General features: G+C 41.9%; 1 protein-coding gene across 8 annotated transcripts in view; it reads right to left on the bottom strand.

The window, feature by feature from the left end:
- Nucleotides 1–8,512: 8,512 nt before the first annotated feature.
- BEND7 (BEN domain containing 7) overlaps nucleotides 8,513–18,705 on the bottom strand; it is an 80,009-nt gene continuing 69,816 nt past the window's right edge. For 4 of the 8 annotated variants that reach the window (XM_023632181.2, XM_023632184.2, XM_023632185.2 and 1 more), the window contains 2 exons: nucleotides 14,358–14,411; nucleotides 8,513–10,822 (listed from right to left, as the gene is read on the bottom strand). In XM_023632181.2, coding sequence (XP_023487949.1) covers nucleotides 10,761–10,822; nucleotides 14,358–14,411 — 116 coding nt within the window. In that variant the 3' untranslated portion in view covers nucleotides 8,513–10,760. The remainder of the gene's footprint in view (nucleotides 10,823–14,357; nucleotides 14,412–18,705) is intronic. The other 4 variants (XM_023632182.2, XM_070255337.1, XM_070255338.1 and 1 more) reach the window with 1 other exon arrangement.

Below are 18,705 nucleotides of genomic sequence, written 5' to 3'. Positions count from 1 at the left end.
CCTGCAGTAAATGTCTCTCCGCTCAAGTAGGCAGTTCTCCGTGACATCAGGGACTTCATCATCCTGGGGATGATAGTTTGACTTTCAATTCAGGCTCCCCTAGTCCTTTTGGTGGATGGACGGACAATGGAGAGTGGGAGGAAATTAGGGATAAAGATACCAGAGCTAAGTAAATGGTAGAGCCAGCATTTAAATCCTGGTCATTCTGACGACACAACTCCCTCTTTAACCCCTCTGCTATGTTCTCTCGGAAACCTTTTAATAAAGAACCTGTTGTGAGGTTGAAGACACTGGCTACCTCCCAGCCTCTTCCCAGCAGTGTGTTGGGCATATTTCAGACGAGACGATTCAAGTAAAATAATTAAAGCAGGGCCTGACAGAGAACAAGCATCCAACATTCATATAGAAGTACGTCCCGTAGAGTGGTGACTAGAAACACGGGCTCCAGATCAGAATGCCTGGGTTTGAATCCTGGCTCTGCTGCTTGTTTGCTATGTGGCTTTGGGCAAGTTAGTTTAGCTCTGCCACTCAGTGTCCCCATCTGTAAAATGGGGATGGCAACAGTATTTCCAGACCTCCAGTGGAGATTAACTGGATTCCTAGCTGTAAAATACTTACAACAGCTCCTGGCTCATAAGAGGCACTCAAGAAATATGTGCTGCCATGCCTGGCTCAGTGCTTTTGTGCAAACTAAGTATAAAGAGAATTGTAAACGCAGATCATATAGACCCAGCCCCCCCTGGAGTTATTCTGAACGCTTCCCTCCAATGAATGTGGGAGCTGGAGTCGCGCTTCTTGGGTTCACCTCTTGGCTAAAAACTACTCCTTAGTTATGTGAACTGGAACAAGTTGCCTCAATTCTTTTACCTGTTATGTGGGGATAATAATAGTAGCTACTTCTTAGGATAGTTTTGAGCATTATATGAGTTAAACTGTATTTTAAAGCATTAGAACAGTGCCTGGCATGCGTTATGTATCCAACACGTGGTAACTGGTATTCACAGAGAGCTGGTGCCACATGTGGGCTTGACGGCCACAGATCTGTTTTTCCAGCGCTTATCACCTCTTAGGTCAGCGCAGAATTGCACAGATGAATAAGGAGCACATGAGAGAACAGGCTAACACGGCCTTAACTGCTTAAGTTCTTGAACTCATTTGTTACAGCAACTCACTCACGTTATACTCTTCTTAGCTTAGTTGTTCTCCCCGAATCCCAAAGGCCCTGATGGAATTGTTTTTTGAACTGATGTGTCAAATGCACTTATACCTCAGATGGGTTTCTTCTTGTCTTGCAACTGATACATTTTTAATAAAGCATCGTCTCTAGTTTCCTTTCAAGCTACAGAGAGGATATCCTTTTCCTGCTAAGCCGCAGAATGATTTTTTTCCCCTTCAAAGTAAAGCATTAACTTCTCAAGTCTTGTAAACAGGTTCAATGTACATATTACTGGAGTAACAAGGAGGTACACATTACCAGAGTAACAAGGAGGTACACATTACCGGAGTAACACCGGGGTACATATTACTGGAGTAACAAGGAGGTATATATTATTGGAGAAACAAGCTCAAGTTTTCACTGGAGCTTATGTGATACTTCAGAAGCCAGTATTACAAGAGTTTATGTCAATTTTTCAGGTATTCCTAACAGTATTCAAGCGGCAAGCATTACACATACATGGCTGTGTAGGACGCTGAGCATTTTCTTCCTTTACTTTTTTTTTTTTAGAAAATGATACATGTTCATTTTAGAAAATTTAAGAAATTTTTAAAAATCACATATCATTCTATCACCCAGAGATAACCACTGTTAACAACTTCTATTCTTTTTTTCTGTGCATGTGTATAAATATTTCTTTTATAAAATGTGATCAGGCTGATGGTTAATTAACATATTGTCTATACGTTTTGAAAGCTGTAGGTGGCTGTTGATATATATTTTTTGGACATGCTGCAATTTGTCTGTCTGTAGTTACAATGACCATTATATCTAACTTTATAAAAATAAATGTTTATGAAATAAAAAAATATAATCAAACTGAACATACTATTGAATAGTAAATATATCATGGACATTTCTTCAGGCCATTAAATAGTCTTCTCCATTATTAAAAAGTTTAAAAAATAATTTCTCTATTCATTGCAAAAGTGGCAAATGTTCACTACAGAAAAATTAATTTAGGTAAACAACAGGAAGAAAATTTAAAAGTACCCAAATCTTACCATCCAGTGGTAGCTATCATCAACAGTCTGGTGTATATCCTCTTAGACTTTTTTCTATGAGTTTGTGTATTGAAAAAAAAAGATCCTGCGGTACATATTGTTCTGTGACCTGCTTTTTTTCCGTTAATTGACTAGGGATCTCAGTGTGCACCACTTACAATGCCTGCATACTATTCCATTTTCAGGATGTATTATAATTTAAACTGTTGTTGGACACATAAATCTTTTTTTAACTATTTAAACTATGTTGTGATGAACACCCTGTGGCTTGATCTTTGGGAAAATCTTTATTTCTTTCATAAAAATTCCTTCAAGGAGAATTGCTGGGTCAAAGGCTTTACACAAATTTGCTTTGTATTACTAAACTGCCCTCAGAAATACTGTACCAATGAATGTGCCCATCAGCAGTGTAGAAGAGTTCCCTTCATCATAAGAAACACCAGTGCTGTCTTTCTTTCAATATCTGCCAAATGAATACGCAAAATACTCCCTACTACCTTTTTTTTAAAAAAGATTTTATTTTTTTCCTTTTTCTCCCCAAAGCCCCCCGGTACATAGTTGTATATTCTTCGTTGTGGGCCCTTCTAGTTGTGGCATGTGGGACGCTGCCTCAGCGTGGTTTGATGAGCAGTGCCATATCCGCGCCGAGGATTCGAACCAACAAAACACCGGGCTGCCGGCAGCGGAGCGCGTGAACTTAACCACTCGGCCACGGGGCCAGCCCCTCCATACTACTTTTAAAATTTGCATTTCTTGGTTTAATTTTACATTTTATTATATATATATTTTTTTGAGGAACAGTGGCCCTGACCTAACACCTGTGCCCATCTACCTCTACTTTATATGTGGGATGCCTGCCACAGCATGGCTTGACAAGCGGTGCGTAAGTCCACACCCAGGATCCGAACTGGCGAACCCCAGGTCACTGAAGCAGAATGTGCGAACTTAACCACTGCACTACCAGGCCGGCCTTAATTTTACATTTTAATGTTTCTTGGCCATTTGATTTATAAGAGTTGGATATGTAAGTATACTGTTAAAAACAGTTTATTCTGCAAATATTTTTCTCATTTTTTTAGTTAATAAAATGAATTAATTTTCACTTGATAATTTCTTCCTATGGCATCATGTTTGGGAAATCTCTATCTCCTCAAGCTTATGTAAATAATTAAAATTTTTTCTAGTATTTTTATGATTTTAGCTATTTTACTTAAATGCTTGAAACATTTGGAATTAATTGCCACATACAGAGTAAGGCAGAAGGGTCTAACTTTATCATTATTTCTTTATAACAGCTTTATTGAGATATAATTCATACTATCAAACTTGTCCTTTTAAAGCATACAATATCTTCTTTGGAGAAAAGTTTGTGCAAATCTTTTTCCCATTTTTAAGTTGGGTTATTTGTCTTTTTATTTTGGAGTTGTAAAAGTTCTTTACATATTCTGGATACAAGTTCTTTATCAGATATATGGTTTGTAAACCTGTCCTCCCCTTTTATGAGTTATCTTTTCACTTTTTTTGTGTCCTTTGAAGCACACAAGTTCTTCATTTCTATGATGTCCAGTTTACCAATTTTTCTTTTCTCACTTGTGCTTGTGATGCCATATTTAAGAAAACCACTGCTTGATCCAAGAGTATGAAGATTTACTTCTGTTTTCTTCAGAGTTTTATAGTTTCAGCTATTACACGTATGTCTATGACCCATTTTGAGTTAATTTTTGTATATGTCTGAACTGACTTTTACAAATGGCTAGCCAGTTTTCCTCAACACTATTTATTGAATAATTCATCCTTTCCTACCAATTAAAATGGCACCTGTGGTACCAACAGCTAATTGTCCCCAGTGGGCATTCTCCCCTTCCTTCTAGTGGTAATAGAATAAAAGTTTTAGCACATAGCCATCCAGCTAGAGACTACATTTCCTAGTCTCCTTTGGTGCTAGGTGTAGCCATCTGACTAAGTTTTAGCCAATGGCATGTCAGCAGAAGTGATGTATGTACCCCCAAGGTCATGTTTTTGTAAGGAAATTGCTTCCCCACTGCTATTTTCCCCCCTTCCCATAAGCTTAAATATAGACTTATGCTGGTGAGCCAGCTTTGACCACGTGGATGTGGATGTCTCCTGGCAGGTGGCAGGACAGTAAGATGGATACAACTGGGTTTTGCATGACCTCATGGAGCAGAGCTGCCTACCGCCACCCTGGACCACCCAACCCACATCTGAGCTATTATGAGTTAGAGAAAAAAATCTGTATTTCATTTGAGCCACTTGATTTTGGGGCCTCTTTGTTACAGCAGCTTAACATACATCATGCTAATTATTATAATATCTTTAATATATGCTGTATATGTAGACAAGTTTTTCCTTAAATTCCCATTCTGTTTTATTGATCTGTCTATTCTTGTACCAAAACCACAGCTTCAATTTCTGTAGTTTTATAACATGTTTAAATGAGGGAAGGAGGGAAGAGGAGTAAGTCTCTCTCACAATTTTTAAAGCATTTCTTGGCTTTTCTCCTGCATTCGATCTCTCAAATGAATTCAGACTAATTTTGTCAACTTCCACCACCTCCTTTTTCCCACCTCCAAACTCAACTGGGTACTTTCCAATCAAAAGTCGTTTCTGGGTCTTTGAGGGTTCGTTCATCGTCTAAAGCTTTATGTTATAATGCTAGTGGAGGAATGATCAAGGTGCATTTTGGCTCCTGTTTCTTAATACGGTCAGCAGCCAGCCAGTCCGGGAGTCAGTCTGACATTTAAAATATGTCCAATCTACCATGACTGGTGAGCCCGTCCCCCTGAGATGAAATAAGGGAAAGACCGTCTGTGGTTCTCTCTCTTAAGGAACACCAACCTTATGGAGGTGGGTAGGACAAACACACTTGAACAGTACATGACACAAACCATAGAAACAAACAAAATCTTAATGAGCATCAAAGCTGCACACACCTATAGGTCCATGTTACAGGGAGTGTCAGTGAGAAGTAGAAGTGGAGGAAGCGGGCACTGCTTCACACCGTGAAGTCCTTCTCCTAAGGACGGTGCAATGTTACTGTGTTCATCACAAGAGCGGGGTGGGGGTTGTTCATAATGGAGTCACTTCTGATTTCCCTGTCCAGTGGTTAGAAATAGATCACTTTTGGAGGATATTTAATCCAGTAATATAGAGAGTAAGTGCCATGTATTATAATATATTCTCTTTCTCCCTCCATTGCTAGAGTATAGCAGAAAGTAGTTTTTCTACCAGAATATGCAATTGGTCCACCACTTCATTGAACCAATTTAGGATGCTCAATTTCCTTTGTAAAATTGATTTTTCGCTCCATATTCATATCGAGGGCCCTCCACTTTTTGAATCTGTATGGCATCGTGGTGGCGAGTATGCACAACTGGAAGTCAAGAGAGCGAGTTTCTGACCAGCTCCTCCATTGAACATGCTCCCATCAGCTTCATTTTGGGAAGGTATTCTAAAGGAATTATGTAAAGTAGTTTAGTTTCAAAATTTAGGCTTAAAATGTCCTTCAATTTCTCAGCATTAACAGACAAAAATGGCAAAAAAAACCCCCAAAAAACAAAAAACCCAAACAAACACAATTAAAAAGGCCCCTAAGGATCAAGTCTGTTGGGAACATCAGAATGTGTAAAGCATAGCATACTGTGGATTATCCCACCTGGGCTCCATTTCTAGATCATTCTTTGGCTTTTTCATTATGACTCTTTTACATTCTTTTAATTTCACTGATAACAAAATGGAAATAAGTAATAAACACATACACACTTATACATATATAATATGTGTGTATATATATTTTTTAGGGGGGATGATCAATTTCTTGCATTGGAGGTTACAAAATACAGGCGTTGACTTGTGTAAATTCAAAGTATTGCTCTGAATCATTAAGAGTTCTCAAATTCTCATGAAGTACACCCAGTATCTCTTTGGTGGATCTATTGACACAATTTCTTCACCATTTATGGAGAATGACGATATACAGACAAAGGAGGTCCATGTGATTTAAGATTACTGGACAGGGAAGATGAGAACACATAGTACCCAACACTCCTCCTCTGTCCTGGTCCACTCTTGCTGGGGAAGTGGGGAGAGAGGGGTCCTGAAACTGTTCTCACCAGTGGTTGAAATCCTAATGGCCTTATAGATAAGACCCCTGACATCACAAGGCTTAGATTCTAGTGGAAAAATGAATGATAAACAAACACATAAATACGCAAGATAATTTCAGAAAGTGGTAAGTGACATGAAGGTACTAAGGGACTGACTTGATGGAGACCGGTGGCTACCAGTGAGCTGACAGTCACCAACCCCTCTGTGATGGTGAAGCTTAGTTGAGATGAATTATGAGGAATGAACTGTGATTTGAATGTTGATTGCCTCTAGTTTGGGACAAAGTTACCAAGTTTAAGTTCCTTTCTCTAGCTCAGGAACACAATGTGCCTTAAATGCTGCTGTTTCCCTGGCTGTCACACATTGTCTGGTTGAGCTCCAAGTGACGAGGGACTTTGGCTCACTGCTGTCCCCGGCCCCTAGAACAGTACCAGGCACACCCAAACAGTACAGCAAACACTGTTGAATGGTGAATGGAGTAACATCTCAACCTGAACTCATCTGTCATCCTTCTCCTAGTCACTCCTCCCCCGTGTTCCCAATCTTAGTGAACCCAAATAACACCCCCATGGCTCCCCAGCCAGAGACCTGTGTGTCAACTCTACCCTATCTGCACTCCCCTCCTCCACCTCCTCCACTGGTCGATCACCAAGTCCTGCTGGTTCTCTTTTTATGCTTGGGTATTTGGGTTTTTGTCATCTTGGGTCCTCTTTATCTGTCCTTAGCTATTCTGACAGCTTCTTAAAGGGACTCCCAGCTTTAGGCTTGCCCCTCTCCAGTTAATGTTCCTTACTTCATCCAGACGGATCAATTTATCATATGAATCTGATCTAACCTCTTACTTAGAATGCTTCAGTGGTCTCCCGTGCCTTCCAGCTTCTTGGGCTGGTCATAAGGCCTGCTGTGGTTGGCACCGGGCTGACCTCCCGAGCTTCGGCTCTCACTGCTCTTTCTCTTGCATCTCAACCCCGGCTGTACTAAACCAACACAGTGTCTACCTACGGCAGGTAGTGGGTGTTCAGTAAATGGTTGAACTGGGCTCGGGGTGCAGCTGGGAAATGAGCCAGCTGCCATTCCCCAATCACCCTGTAAGGCTGGGCCTGTAGGAGGGGAGACAACAGAGGCAGGTGTGTGAGCTTTAATCCTAGAAGAACGCAAACGGTACCCTCCCTTCCACTGGAGCCTCCTGGGGTGAAACTGGGTCCCCTGACACTGGGTTAGAAAGCCCTTAGGGCTGTCAGCCAGGTGACATATAAAGCACAGATCCTCACCAGTGTGTGGGAGCAAGGGCATCCCAGAGGCCTTGGGCCAAATAACGTGAAGTGGGCCCCCTCACTAATAATTTCATGGCACAAAGGGTCACACGAAACCCAGGGGGCACTGTGAAACGAGGGGCAGGCCGGTGGCAGGCTCCCGGCTTCCAGGAGGTGTGGGTTTGTGGAAGACTCCAGCTGGCTGTGGTTGAGATTTTCTTTTTCTGCAAGCCATTCACCCTGTTACCTTTTCTCTTGCAACTCAGCTGCATGCTCAGGCGGCAACTACTTCCATCCCCCAATGCCCACCACTCCTTGCAGCTGCGAAATAGCTCAGGGCCCCCCAAAATGAGGGCCCCTGAACCAGACCCTGGACAGAAGCTGGACAGAGCTGGCTGCCTGCGGGTGCCCAAGGCTGCGGGGCTGGGTGGGAATGCCTGTTCGACGTGGGAGGGGGCAGGCACCCAGGGAGGAGTAGCGCCCCCCTGTGTTCAGAGACGGGAATAAAGCAATTAATGTTTGAACAGCCACTCTGCATTAGAGAAGACTGATTTGTCCTTCTGGTGTGTTGTTTCCATAGAAGCAGGGCTTAACCTTTTAAGTGAAGATTATAAAGCTACCTAATTCATTTACAATTAGGCTTCAAGCATGTTGGTACTTAATGCTCAAGTGCCACCATGAGACTTGCTCCAGCCATGGATCTGACTGCCAGGAAGCCTGTGACTTTCAACATTGGAAGACGCTCTCTCCGGTAGCAATCTAGTTTGTTTATTTTTAAAAATTGACTTCATAAGGAGATAAAACTTTCAGTGTAAGAGCACCAGAGTACTAATAAATACCTTTTAATTAATGGACAGCATTGACTCCTGTTCATAAACACGGAAGGGCTGGCATACAGGCACGAAACAGGCGTGTTCAATTAAAGTAATTTATTGTATTCTTCCAGAATGGACATAAAGAGCATCTTGGGAATTGATATCACAACACAATGTTATACACCATTTTCACAACTAGGCTTATGTTGAATTTCTTTTAAAGAACATAGTAATTTTTAAAAATCTAAATATTTACATATTAATAAAACATATATACAGATTGAGACATTATCCATAGATATGGAATAAATTTTTTTTTTGCTAAGAAAGCCTATAAAAAGGATTTCTGGATAAAGTCTGAACAGTAGTCACAGTAAGCAAACACAAATACAATTTTAATTTACAAAATAGGATTTTACTGTTGCAGGTTTATGATATGTATTTCCAATTTGTGGATCCATTGCACATTTCTGTGAGCTGAACAATCCCCACCCCTCCTCAAGTATTGACAAAGCCAAGCTGTCGCCCAGTCTTGGAAGGAAGTGCTTTTGAAGGTTCATGGTGCCTGTTTAACAGATCCCACTGCTGTAAGGTAAATGTTTCTACCTTTATTAGCAACATTTTCGTCTTATTGTAATAGAGTTGAAAGGTCACTAATTAATCTTTTCGATTCCCTTAAGAAGTATCTCCTTTCGCAAGGCAGAAGACAAATTTTAAAACATATGTTGCAGAAAAACTAAAGCCCTGGTTCGTGGCACTTCATCAGACCACTGGGTTTCATCAGGCCTCGGTCTCAGGGAAAGGATTATCAACTGGGCCCACAGGGAAAAGGCTAATAACTAAAGGGTGTGATGGAAACAATTGCTCTGAACCTTCCTTGCAGCTTCACAAGAAGACAGAAGACACAGATACATATGAGATGAAGCTGTCCAGCAGGGAGAGTGAATCCACACACCACACCTGGAACTTGGTCACATTACAGGGACGCCTCTTAACTTCGGCTGATGAGCTGGTCTTCAGCCGACACTGATTCATCCCAGAGCGCCCCTCCCAGCTCAGGGTTAGCTGTTCAGTGTGACATAGCACAAGGACCTTGGACAGGGCACTCAGGAATTTAGGCTAACTGCGCCACGGATGGGTTATCTGGTGCTGGGCAACCATGAGCCTCATCCCCCTCAGCTGCCTCAACTGCCAACCAAGGGACCTCTGCAGTAACTCTGGGCTCGAACACTCCGTGACTTAATCAGTGCTAGAGAGAGGTGTTAATCGGGAGCACAGCAATTTTCTCCCCTGCGGTTTGGTGTTTCTACAGTCCAAATTTCTTTCAAGCCAATTTTTGTCTTTTGGGTCAGGTGCCAAAGACTCGAGGGAATTTGCTTTATACAATAAACGAGGTGCAAATGCAGTGTTTCTAAATAAAATGGTATTTTAAATTCACCATCTTATTACAGACAGGAATCCAGAGGTAAATACTGCTGTAAAACGAAGACACACATGGCAAGATCTCTCTTTAAAATGAATCCGGATTTTCATTTGTTGGTTTTATATAAAGTGGAGGGCAGCTGAACTAGGAACCGAATAAAGTATATAATATTAATGAAGTACATTTGTGGCCGGTTGCCACACAATGCCAAACACTGGACCACTCAGTTAAAACCGTCTGTTGAAACAGTTGTTAAGTATCATGGAGATAACTGGTCGCTTTGAGTTTCTCACCTTTTAATGAGTTATTTTGTCACAGTGTGGACACAGCCTACGTGAAAGGTTTTTCTTTCCTAACAATTCACGTATCACTTGCACTGATTCAGTTAAAAATGATTATTTTGGGGGGGAACTGATGTCACAAATGATTTCATCTAATAGATCAGAGCTATCTCATCTCCCAAAGCATCTTTTCCATCTTCTAAGCTGATGAAGGTGTGATTAATTTTGGCCTTCACAACTGCTCCCTCAGTACCGGAAGGAGCCATTCTCCCTTATACTGCATCTAAGTAAATTTATGTTAAAATAAATATGTTTCAAAACTCCAAGTATTCACACTGAGGTGATGAAAAAAACAGGGGAGAGCAAGTGCTTCCTTTTAATGGACAATGAACTAACTGGAGCATATGTTGGACTTTCAAAGGGTGATAAATCGACTCTAAAAATGTTCCTTAAAAATCTTATACCAAGTTGGAGGCTTGATGATCACATATTACAAAGAAAGTAAATGAAAACTATTCCAACGTGACGGGTAAACTTCACGGAACACCCACTCTTTGCAGTAACCTGAAACGCTACGTGGATCTTGGAGGAAATTCACACGGAAGAACTGTGTATGCTAACGACCAGCGTCCCGAAGGCAAGTCTAGGCAGCGAAATGCAGCTCTGTGTCCTCCGCGTTTCCTCTCCTGGTGTCAAGTGCGTTACCTACAACAGAGACAAGAAGATGAAGGCAGACCACTTCTCTAAAGGTGCGCTGCACACTTTACTACGACACGGCTGGACGTAGGTACTTTGGGTAAGTGAAGACTGCTGTTGGTGAGGCATCTGTGTTTCACACTTAAATCACTAATTTTTAGCCAAGGCTTTAGTTGTGCTAAATGAGCAATTTTAGCCATTAGAAATTTGTAATGATTCTTTTTACAGGAAAGCCCATGAATGTGTATCACTATTTGGCATGTCCATATATTGTTCAGGAATAGAAAATGGCTAAATAAAATAGGATCTACCTGTAAAACAGAATATCATGCAGTTATTAAAATAATGTGTATGAAAATTTGTAATAAAATGGAAAATGCTTTTTAGGTTAAAAAAACAACTCAGGGAACAAAATTTTATGCAGTTGATCTCCATTATGTAAATAAATAATAAAAAGAAAAGTCTGGGAAAAAACACCCAGTAATGGTTGTCTCTGGGGAGTAAAATTCAAGTAATTTACATGTTCTTCCTTACACTTTTTCTTTATTAAGTTTTAAAAAGTATGTAAAAGAATGCCAATTTATGACAAAAATTGCGAAGCCCAGATGAGCTCTGCACTGCTCTATTTCAAATTCAGAAGCCTCCTTTTGAAATTTTAGAAAATGTTAAGTTTAAAACAATAAGGTTTTTTTCTTCCCAACACAGACTGTTCCCAAATCCTGGGCGCCTTTCCTTCCTTATCAGAGCGCTCTCTCCACACCCAGGCAGCAGCTGGTGTCGCGGCCTGCGCCCCTCACACTGGCTGGGGCTCTCAGGGCGAAGTCTCGTTCACCAGAACCTACCACAGTGCTGATTCCTGTGAGCTGCTCGAAAAGGCTTACTGAGGGGGTTGAGGGAAAAGAAATGAAGAAAATATGTTTTTCCGCTATAACATCTGTATCCACTTTTGTTAAAACTCGACTCAGAGAAGGTGTCTTAAACGTAGGGATTGAACCGTATGTCCCTGGACTGCTTGACTACAACCTTGACCTGGTCGATTCTGGTTCATGGAAACACTTAAGGATTTACGCCCCCTCCTTGCCCTCCCCAGCATATGAATTCGGAAGGAAAAATAAAGGTAATAAAGGCCTTGTTAAATCCTGAAAAAGGACCAACTGTTGCCAGCTCAGATAAACCAGATAAGGAAAGTCTGACAGTCTCAAATCCAAGGATGAAGCTACCTGTGCAGGAAGGTGGCCTTCCCCTCTTGGAGGGCCTCTAGGGCCCAGGGAGGAGGCAGGAATTAGTAGTAGCACTGCATGCAAAGAAGCCACCAGACCGGGATGGTACTTGAGAGGCACTCCAGAGACGTGCTAGTCTAATCAAGATTATTTAATTTCCTTACTGCAAAATTTAGGCACCAATCTGACTTCTTTCCCCCTTTCTCAATGATAAATGGTATTATTTAGCATGCTGTTTAGTAATTTGTATCAAACAGCTCTCAACAGTTTAGTGAAAAGCCTTACAGGGGTGTTCTGCTATAGTCTTCATCACGACCTTACAGCCTTGGGCGAGATCTTAGAAAGAACTCCGGGAGTTCACACTGCAGTGGACGTCGGGCAGACTTACGATGGACATTCTAATTGTGGAGACCGAGACTGCGGTGGAATCCTAAAGGGCTTAGTACATCCATCGACTCTTACAACCTTTAAGAAACATGCAGAGGAAAGCTGGCTTTGGCTTAGGGGTAAGCTAGGTGGTGTGATGGCTGGGAGTCGATAGGCCTGGGCTCCGGCCAGGCCACCAACCAGCTGTGAGACCTTGAGAAGGTCATTTAGTGTTTCTGGGCCTCAGGCTTTTTTACCTGTAAAATAAAAGGACTGGATAAAAAGAAGGGATGGGACTAGATGATCTCTAAGGTTCCTTCTTTCTCAGATTCCTTGAAATTCTTTTCAGTTACATGAGGTGGTCCTACCATCCCCTGTGTATAATTTTCTCATCTGAAACATTTCTCTGTTTCCATCTTCAGATAGGAAAATACAAACGTATTATTTCAAGGCGGATGGTTTTCAAATAATAAAAATTTTTAAAAGCCCACTGAGTCAGACGACATTGAGAATGGGCCATGCAAATGCCCTGGGGTCAATGGAGCTGGGAAGGGTGAGGGAGGAACCCTGGAAAGCACAATTAGAAGAGCACAGTATTCCTCCACAGCGTCTCCTGAAATGCACAATTTCATTATTTATAGTAGTGTTTCATGCATCTACTGGGAGTGGGCCAGGGGTGATAAGAACAAGGCTAACATGAGTTGTCCTGATATTCAGAAGACGGAATGGGAAGGAACAATAGAGATCGTGCATTTCAGTTCTCTTAATTCATAAATGTGGAAACATAGCCAAACAAGAAGAGAAATTCCTTTTATATAATGACTATATATGGTAAGAACTTGATGTAAAAGGTCCTTTTTGTACTATGCGGCTCATTTCATTTATTTGTCCGTTGATCTGTTGCTTAGCTACTCAGTGACAGAAGGCCCTGTCCCATTTACACGGCTGAGTCTTCTCGTTGCTCTGAAGTTCACTAACACATGTCTGTCTACACCTAGGAACTCCGCTTTCGTTGCCATCTCAGGATACGGCTATCAATGAACATGTGATCTAGCATGGTTTCCACCCACACTAGCTACCCCATTAATATCTGCCCAATTTAATTTAAAACTTACCACCCCATATCTAGAGTTGAGCTTTTTCACTGAGAGGGTTTTTTGGGGTATCTGGGGTTTGTGGGCCGAGAATCTTCAGGTATTCTCTTGAGGGCAGTCAATAAAGAGTCCGGAGGCCAAGTGAGGGAATAAATTGTCACGTGGCTCATGGATCAGACACCTGTCTCTCGGGCTCTTAGGTATGAACTGACGCAGAGGCAGGAGGCCAGGGTGAGAAGAATTACTCGAGAGTCCAATAACGTGAAGTCAGAACTGTGTCTACGGCTTAACGCTGCAGGAGAAGCTTCAGTGGAGTGCGTTCGGCTGATCTGGTTATGTGATGCTTTCAACAGCATCAGGAGTGTGCCACCCATGCTAGGTGCATTGGCTCAGTGAGTCATTCAATTGAAACACAGTGTTCACTGGCTGCCCGTTCTGTGAAGAGCAATGACCATGTGCCTCTCAAAGCTCTTTTGGGGGAGGTGGGAGAGGACAGAATGGACATGAATTTCATCATAAAATGGGTGATCCCTGTTCTAAACAGAAATGTCATTTCATGCTAATATACTTTTTAATGTTCAAAGGTTTGAGAGGCAAAATGTGGTGACACTAAGTTCTTAGGACTTGCTGTTCTGAGGTTTTCAAGAATATGAAACAGAGTGTGAGAAAAATGTAGCTTTTCATATTCAGTGTGAAAAGTGTCTCTGAACACAGGGCGCTGAGCACCTCTGAGTAGTGGGTCTGGGTCTGCTCAGAAGCAGCATGCCTAAGCATCTGCATCTCTGACGTTAGAAACATTTTCAATGCAAATATTTTCCTGTGCTGTGTTTTCCAGCGGGTGATGAAAATGTAAATGTGTTTTACCTGTTGGTGGTAAGGAAATGCCATCCAGTCTTTCATCCCCGTCAGCCACCTCTGCTGGTTACAAGCATAAAACACAAATCTCATTAGTTTCAGGGAGCATGTTCATTTTACTGAATACAGTAATATAATTTAAAAACTCCCGTATACATAATAGTTTTCACCTTTCCTTTCCCTTTTCTGCTTCAGTCGGTTCACAGTACAGATTTTAGTATTATTATTTAAATAAAATATTTTTTGATGATATAAAGTCAATCAATATTCCTATATTAAAAATTGTTCATATCTGTTGAGCTTTATGCTCTCAATCATTCACTTATATACATATATACGGATCGAGGATCTGGGGTGAACTGTTTAAATAAGATCGGGAAGGCACAGAGGTCAGGGAGTCCCTACGGCAGAATTTCACCTGTCATCCCCAGCACCCTTCCTGTGGGGCAGGCTTAGGAAATCTTGAGAACGAACCTTTCTCTGGAGATGACTGGAAATTCAGATCCTAGAGCTGCCAATCTAAAACTGGCATCAACTCAGTCATAAATAAAATCAGAAGGAATGAGCATTTCTTCAAAGGATTCATCACTTCTATGTTTTAAAATGCAAACCTTTGCTCATCTCTGATATGTTTCAATCTCTTTTAAGAGTTTTCTAAAGGGAGATCCTACAGTCACAGAAAACCTTCCACTAAATACAAAAAAGAAAGTGCCCACTTGTCTCCTGATAACTGACGGGCTGGTCAGTCTCCTCGACATGCTGTGGACAGGTCGGAATATTTCACTATGGCAATCTGGACAATTCTGGTGGCGCTCCCTGGCCCCAGGGCTAGTGGCCCGCTGGCAGTCACCTTCCTGCTGCCTGCACGTGTGCACAGGAGGCCAGTCAAACGAGGGCTGCCAGTGGCATCGCGTTGCAGGGCTGAGTGGGTGGGAAGCAAAACTAACACTATGATCTTGTTTTTCTTGCTGTTGCTTTTGACACAATCAGGGTTCAGATATGGCTAGAGACGTTCACAGATTTCCACTCGGTTCACCCTCTCCATCTCGTCCTCAGATTGTTACACACTAGCATCAGTGAAAGACCCATTGTCTGCTGACCTGCTAACTCCACCTCAAAGAGAAAACTGAGAAGAGACAGAATCGTCAAGACCAATTGTGGTCGGCAAAGAGTAGGAACCAGTAAAAATGATCTCGTAGGTGAACATTTAATAACATAACAACATTCAAGTCAAGCAGTAGGATGAATGGGAAGATTAAAATTCTGTGACTAGGTTTATCGACAAAACACAGGAAGGACAGACTAAAATGGTGACAGTGTGTCTCTGGATGCAAGGTTTACAGGTATTTAAAATTTTGCTTGAGTTTTAAATATTATTCATATACTTAAAAAATAACAAACATAAGTCATTTTTATACTTAGAAGACATTTTTTTTTCCTAATTGGCTTGAGTGGATTTGAAGATAGGGAGATGAACTCCCTGGTAGTTCTTTCATTGTCTAGGATTTTAAAAATTCTTCAGTAATAATACCAGCAATGATAGCCACCACCCCTTATTAAAGGCTTACCATTTACTGGGCACTTTACATACACTGTGTCAGTTAACCCTTAGAAAACCCTACAAGGCAGGTCTGTTACTAAGTCCATTTCAACAAATGAGGAAACTGAGACAGAGAGAGATCAGGAAACTAAGATAATACAGCTAGTAAGTGACACTGCCAAGGATCTGACCAGGTTAGTTAATGCCTGGGCCCTGAAGCTCTTTGCTATTACTAGTCCACACACACATCACTGCAGCATTATGAGCTAATGTTTTAAATCTTCAAGTTTTGGTTCATTTTATACTTTCATAACTTTGTGTACTTTACACGTATAATTGCTTTTCATTTAGTTATAACCAAAATCAGTTCTGGGTATAAGTGTCTCTTCCCTTTGTAATTCAGCTAACTTCACTTTTTAAAAACAGGCCTATGCAATTATGTGCTTTCATAAGAACAGAACATATACAACCACAAAATACATAAATTATTATATATAAATTAGTATATGGTAGTTTCATGAATGGGGCGAAGTGTCATAGTTGAAGAACATGACAGTGTTATTTAAATTTAATTATAACATGTATCTGTAACAACAAGCTCACGATCTTTCTTCCCTGATGACAGTTGAGTTTTGAAATTTGGAAAAGATTGAGCAAGTCTAATAAAAATTTAATAGCAGTGACAGCTTTACTCTTAGATCCGACACAAATAAAAAATTGCGATTTCAGCTCCGAGGAAATAATCTAATGAAAATGATAAAAATCCACACCAGGAAAGGAATCATTCCAGTTATAGAAAAAAAACTATTACATGTGATGAGAGCCCCAAATGAATTTCTATTTGGATTTGCATAACAACCTTTCAGATCGGCGTGGGGTACTGCTTTTTCTAGAAGCAGCATGGGCCTCCTTAAGCGGTGAGTTGATTAGCTTGCCCAGTTAGAGTCTGTACCTAATTCCAGGAATTGAGCCAAATATGATAAATAACGCTGAAGTTGTGGAATAACTATGAGACACTATTTTATCATTAGGGCTGAAAAGAACCAACACAAAAGCATGACAGCAAGCAGTATTATTGATCCAGGCCTCTTGGCTCCTATCAGCATGACAAAGGAAAAGCCAGTGGCTCCGGGTTCAATTTGCTGGGGTCCCACTTTTGTGCTGCTTGAGGAGAATGAAGTGTAACAGTATTTGACAAAATTGGGAGACAAAACCTATGAGGCAGGTCACTGCTGACGCGCAGTCATTTTGGTCTGTGTCAGGGTTAGTTCTGTCCTACAGCTACCTTCCACTTCTCAGACGCTAACAGAACCTGCTCTAAGGGCAGTGGAGAAGTGCCAGGGTGCCAGGCACAAACATCTCAGTAGATGTCTAAATGCAGGGGTCAGAAGTGAAAATGTCCCAAATCAAATATGATACCACGGAACAGAGCAGACAATGTTCTGAGCACGTGAGAGGCTCCCACGCGGAGGGGAGTCGGGGGAGCCGTCTACAGTGTGGGTCCCATTCTGCAGGAACAGGCAAGCATGTGTGGAAATGAGCAGGTGTGACGTGAATTACTGACACAAATGCTGAGACGGTTAAGAAGTGTGTTCACGGGCCAGTCTGTGTGTGGGCAAGAGAAACAGGAATGCAGAGGGAAGTCCCCACTGTGTGCATGTGTGTTTGCTGAGGGGAAGGGAATGGTGGCCAGAACCTACAACAATTGGTCTCAGCATCTGACAACAGGAAAAAAAGAGGTGGTGTGTTTGCGTATAAAACATAGAGTGTGGGGAAACAAGATTTAAACCGAACTTCCTGTTTCAGTCACGTGGCCCACGGCCGGCAAGGCTGTTTCCATGTCTCTGGGAACAGCCTTCTCCAGCACACTCAATACCCACTAGCTGGTCTTCTCCCTACTTTTTATGTCTTCTACCTTCAAGGTTTCTCTTCAGACTTAAACTTCCCAGGTCCTTTGGGGACTTTCAATCATTCTCCTCAGCTAGAGCCGCATGTTCTCTGTCACAAAGCCCCCTCTTCCTTTCTCTAGTTGTCTCTACAGCACCTACAGCAGGGACGTCAGAATACTGGATCTGGTTCTCTTCCCTCAAGCTCCGGGGAGCTCCAAGTCTCTCTCGCACTGTCCCTTTACTCCCACCAGCCCCTGTGAAACAGGAAGGGGCCAGGCTTCAATGGATTCTAAGCAGAGGAACTGAGGCGCAGGCACCTGCGAGCCTGTCTCAGGCTGGACGTCGGTGGCACAGTGAGGACCAGCGTGTGGGAGAAGCAAAGGGCAGCTGTGGCTGGTTCCTGGGCTACTTCGGCCCTGTGCCTTTCCTTTGGGCTTACTGAGTATTACATTTAGGTTTGTTCACTATGACAAATTTTAGATCTTTCTTAAACCCAAATATCATAGTATCTTTGTTTTTTGGGGTTCAGCAATTTCCCCCTGGAAGTCAACAGGGAAATGGAAGTCCTTACCTACTGAAGCAGTCAAGATTGCCAAGGTAGAATTTAGGCAACACGAGACCAACTTAATACTTACTAGCCAAGGACACCACCCAGGCTTAATACTGGAAATTTGATTTGGGATATAAAACTGAAGAGAAACAGCAGACAGGACATCAGTGCCCCATCAGGGGTTACTTACTGTGGAAATCTACGGGGCAATGGTCTTTAATAACACCTGTCATTCAATTGTAAAGAATGTTTTCACCCCCAGCTCTTTCCTGGAGCCTGAAACCTACAGTGGGGCTAAAGTAATAAGAGGGGCCTTTGTGAGGCAGGAGATCTTTAGCATAAGAAGGGATAAGAGACCCCCTAGTAGGAGGTTAATCT

This window comes from Equus caballus, chromosome 29 (assembly GCF_041296265.1).
Source record: "Equus caballus isolate H_3958 breed thoroughbred chromosome 29, TB-T2T, whole genome shotgun sequence".
Lineage (NCBI taxonomy): Eukaryota > Metazoa > Chordata > Mammalia > Perissodactyla > Equidae > Equus > Equus caballus.
The sequence above is the reverse complement of the archived record's forward strand: the minus strand, read 5'-3'. Positions and strand labels throughout refer to the sequence as shown.